General features: G+C 46.9%; 1 protein-coding gene across 1 annotated transcript; it reads left to right on the top strand.

Annotated features, from left to right (window-relative positions):
• The first annotated feature begins 234 nt into the window (after positions 1–234).
• LOC119358750 (dirigent protein 21-like) lies at positions 235–997 on the top strand. The gene has a single exon (XM_037625181.1). It carries the CDS (start codon positions 262–264, stop codon positions 802–804), a length of 543 nt encoding a protein of 180 aa, XP_037481078.1. The 5' UTR covers positions 235–261; the 3' UTR covers positions 805–997.
• The last annotated feature ends 678 nt before the right edge of the window (positions 998–1,675 follow it).

Here is a 1,675-nt window from a genome sequence, read left to right as displayed (position 1 = left end):
TTGCACACTACTTCACCGTCCAGCTCATCATTGGCTGTATTTATAGTTGCACTATTCAATTATTGTTCTATTTCTTAAGATTAGATACATGATACTCAAGTACACCTTTGTGTAAAAATGAATTCACTTATCATGGGCACATGTTCCCGGCTGCTTTGCCGCCGGGTCCTTTCCAGTTTGCCTATATAAAGGGTTCGAGGCAGAGCGTATACAGATAGAGTCAATGCACGCACATCTGTCCTATACATCCTAGTACAAACCATGGCCATCAGGCACACCATGCAGCTCCTACCGGCCTTCATCTTCGCCCTAGCCCTAGTCCTTATGGCGTCAGCTGCGGCAACGGAGACGATCCACCTCAAGTTCTACATGCATGACATCGTCACCGGCGGGCCATCGAGTCCAGCAACAGCGGTGCAAGTCATCAAAGGTGTGGTGCCGCTGGCCAACGACCCCACCACCTACTTCGGCGACATGTACGTCATCGACGACCTGGTGACGGAGGGCCCAGACGCGGCGTCCCCCGCCGTCGGCAGGGCACAGGGGTTCTTCCAGTTCGCGTCGATGACAGAGTACGCGCTGCTGCTCACTGCCAATTTCGTGTTCACGGCAGGGAGTCAAAACGGCAGCTCCGTGGCCGTACTCTCCAGGGACGTCATCTTCGACAGTGTCAGGGAGTTGCCGATCGTAGGCGGCACTGGCGGCCTCCGTGGTGCGACTGGGTACGGTCTGCTCCGGACACACTCGGTCAACACCACCACCAGGAACGCGGTGCTCACGATTGATATGTACCTCCGCGTGTAGGTGCATGCAGACCCTAGGTCTGAACTTACTTTCATGCATCTGGTGGGTGCTTGCATAAAAGAAGCATCTACGATTAATTTGTGTCATTGTGTGTGTGTGTGTGTGTCATGGTCCGGAATGTCTTCAGCATGTCAGTGCGTCCGATTTATTTGTGTAGCTTCCAGGTGTAAGTGTTATAATGTGAGTTCATGATTGATGGGGATTTTTATTAAAATAAATGAGGTACAACAGTCTCGTTTGTTTACTGTGGTTGAAATCTTCGATGTGGCGTGCTGGTGAGGATGTGTCACAGCTGGAATATGGTGTATATGGTACGGGGCGATGCAAGAATATCGGTTTTTATAGGATGTGCATTTCCACATTTTCTTACAAAACCCCCTATCTATGCGAGATAAAAGGAATTAAAGGGTTTTTGTAAACATGGGTGCATTGTGACAAAAATCAAGAAAGTCTGACACTTTGTGCCTTCAAAAATGCACAAATTTATATAGGTGGTTCAGTTTTATGTGTTGGAACGACATCTGTGGAGCTTGTGACAAAAATCAAATTACTGCTCAAACTTTTGAGCACTCATTTTGTTTTCTTTTTGTCAGGAGCCCCTCAGCTCAGATATCATTTCGCCTACGAATTTTGCAAGCACCAAAAACATTTGCGCATCTTTATATCCAGTAACTTTCATAATAAAACAAAAGCATTTTGTCCGATTTCAGTGTTGAACCTGCGTGCAATGCACCCAGGTTCAGCTACAACTTCTCCATTATTGGTGCCACCAGGCAATAAAATGGAGTTCTACGCAATATTTGTGGCAACCTCATATTTCTTAAGACCTACTAGTCCTCTGTTTTTTTAACCAAGATAGTTTGCACGTTAT

The sequence above is a fragment of the Triticum dicoccoides genome, chromosome 2A (assembly GCF_002162155.2).
Source record: "Triticum dicoccoides isolate Atlit2015 ecotype Zavitan chromosome 2A, WEW_v2.0, whole genome shotgun sequence".
Taxonomy (NCBI): domain Eukaryota; kingdom Viridiplantae; phylum Streptophyta; class Magnoliopsida; order Poales; family Poaceae; genus Triticum; species Triticum dicoccoides.
The sequence above is the reverse complement of the archived record's forward strand: the minus strand, read 5'-3'. Positions and strand labels throughout refer to the sequence as shown.